Source organism: Tupaia chinensis, unplaced genomic scaffold (genome assembly GCF_000334495.1).
Source record: "Tupaia chinensis unplaced genomic scaffold, TupChi_1.0 Scaffold000403_1, whole genome shotgun sequence".
Classification (NCBI taxonomy): domain Eukaryota; kingdom Metazoa; phylum Chordata; class Mammalia; order Scandentia; family Tupaiidae; genus Tupaia; species Tupaia belangeri.
This window is the reverse complement of record NW_006159905.1, coordinates 605,923-608,086: the sequence shown is the minus strand read 5'-3', so window position 1 is coordinate 608,086 and position 2,164 is coordinate 605,923. Positions and strand designations below refer to the sequence as shown.

At 55.6% G+C, this 2,164-nt stretch overlaps 1 protein-coding gene across 1 annotated transcript in view; it reads left to right on the top strand.

Moving 5' to 3' along the window:
- The first annotated feature begins 104 nt into the window (after nucleotides 1-104).
- Nucleotides 105-2,164, top strand: part of EHMT2 (euchromatic histone lysine methyltransferase 2) — a 28,342-nt gene continuing 26,282 nt past the window's right edge. Inside the window, exons 1-3 of the mRNA XM_006154299.3 lie at nucleotides 105-406; nucleotides 499-717; nucleotides 816-1,069. Of these exons, the coding sequence (XP_006154361.1) occupies nucleotides 127-406; nucleotides 499-717; nucleotides 816-1,069 (753 nt within the window). The 5' untranslated portion in view covers nucleotides 105-126. The remainder of the gene's footprint in view (nucleotides 407-498; nucleotides 718-815; nucleotides 1,070-2,164) is intronic.

Here is a 2,164-nt window from a genome sequence, read left to right as displayed (position 1 = left end):
GTGGGTGCCCGGGGTCCCCGCGGCCTGGGGGACAAAGGGGGAGCGGCGCGTGCAGCCGGGAGGAGGGGGCGGGGCCGGGGCGCGGAGGCCCCGCCCCCTCCCCCTCCTCTCCTCTTGGCCCCAGAGATGCGGGGACTACCGAGAGGGAGGGGGCTGATGCGGGCCCGGGGGAGGGGTCGTGCGGCCCCTCCGGGCAGCCGAGGCCGCGGAAGAGGGGGGGCTCATAGAGGAAGAGGTAGGCCCCGGAGCCTACTCTCTCTTCCCAGGGCCCAGGCATCCTGGGCCCCCCAGCTCCCTACCGGGCTGACCAGCCCTTCTGTTCCTTGTCTCCCCTCCCAGGGGGAGGCCCCCGCTGAGATGGGGGCGCTGCTGCTGGAGAAGGAGCCCAGAGGAGCCACGGAGAGAGGTGAGTGCTGCGACACGGGCCCAGCTGGACCTCACCTCCCGTAACACAGGCCCTTCTCAGCCCTTAGCCTCAACTTTTCCTCCCCTCCACAGTTCATGGCTCTTTGGGGGACACTCCCCATAGTGAGGAGACCTTGCCCAAGGCCAACCCTGACTCCCTGGAGCCTGCTGGCCCCTCATCTCCAGCCTCTGTCACCGTCACCGTCGGCGATGAGGGGGCTGACACCCCCGTGGGGGCCACACCACTCATTGGAGATGAACCCGAAAATCTTGAGGGAGATGGGGACCTCCATGGGGGCCGACTCCTGCTGGGTGAGAGGCTGGGAAGCCTGGGGGGTGGGAGGAACCTTCTGACTCCACTTCCTGCTTATCCTGCCTCTTGCCTGCCTGCCTGCCTGTCTGTTTTCTAGGCCATGCCACAAAGTCATTCCCCTCTTCCCCCAGCAAAGGGGGTGCCTGTCCCAGCCGGGCCAAGATGTCAATGACTGGGGCAGGAAAGTCACCCCCATCTGTCCAGAGTTTGGCTATGAGACTGCTGAGTATGCCAGGGGCCCAGGCAACTGCAGCGGCAGGACCTGACCCTCCTCCAGCCACCACCGGCCCAGAGGGGCAGCCCAAGGTCCATCGAGCCAGGAAAACCATGTCTAAACCAGGAAACGGGCAGGTGAGGATCGAGGGATGGGAGGGGAGAGACTAGGTAATCAACCCCATTCCCCTACCGGCCTCTTCCGTCTTCGGAGCTCAGCAAGGGATTGATTACCCTGTGTCAGATTCTGGCTGGGCTGAAGCTGTGACCGGGTTTCTTAGGGTAGGGTGGTAAGAGTAGAAAAGATAGATGTAGAAGAGTTAATTATGTATAGTTAAGCTCTTAATTATTTCTAAGATAATGAGGACTTCAAACCACTCTTCCTTTCTACCTCAAAGTAAGCCCTAAGGGAACCTTTTGATCCCTTCTTTTTGAAACTGCTGCTTCTGCATTTGTAAAGTTTTCACTGGGAATTCCCTGTGGCAAAGGAGAAGGGGGCCACAAAAATGGGGGTGGGGGCACCGACACAAAGGCTCCCACATCCCGAAAGCCTGATAGCAAGGTTTGAATGTTTCTTTTCTTTGCCTTTTTTTTTTTTTTTAAATACAACACAAATCCATTTTTATTCATTTACTTTTCATTCTTTTAACTCTGTGAGGGTACACCGTTACTTGGTATCATTTTATTCTGTGTGTGGTTCGGGTAACCTTAATTGAGGCCATTTTTTTTTTACTGTGTTTTAAATATGTATATACATAATTATCTAAACCTTTTTTTTTTTTTTTTTTGAGAAGTTTTTGCTATAGGGTGTGTGCACTTGCCAGAAAGACAGAGACAGACAGAAAGTGAGAAATCACCCGCAGGGGAGATGGCCATGCAGTAATCCCTTTTCCTCTCGGGATCTTGGGCATGCATGCACACGCGCCCGGCATGAGTTTAAGCCACCGGGTCCGGGACTCGAACCATGGTGGACCACATGGAGTCCAGCAACATAGCCATTACGCCAACTGCTGGTCCCTAAACCTTTTTTTTTTTTTTTAAAAAAAAGACAGATTTTTGCTATAGGGCACCGTGCCCATGTCAGACAGCCAAAGACAGCAAGCGAGAAATCACCCACCCCCCGTCCCCCCCGGGGGATGGCCACGCCACAATCCCTTCTCTGTTTTGTCCTTGGGCACACATGTGCACGCACCCAGCACGAGTTTTTAAGCTGCCAAGTCCAGGACTTGAACC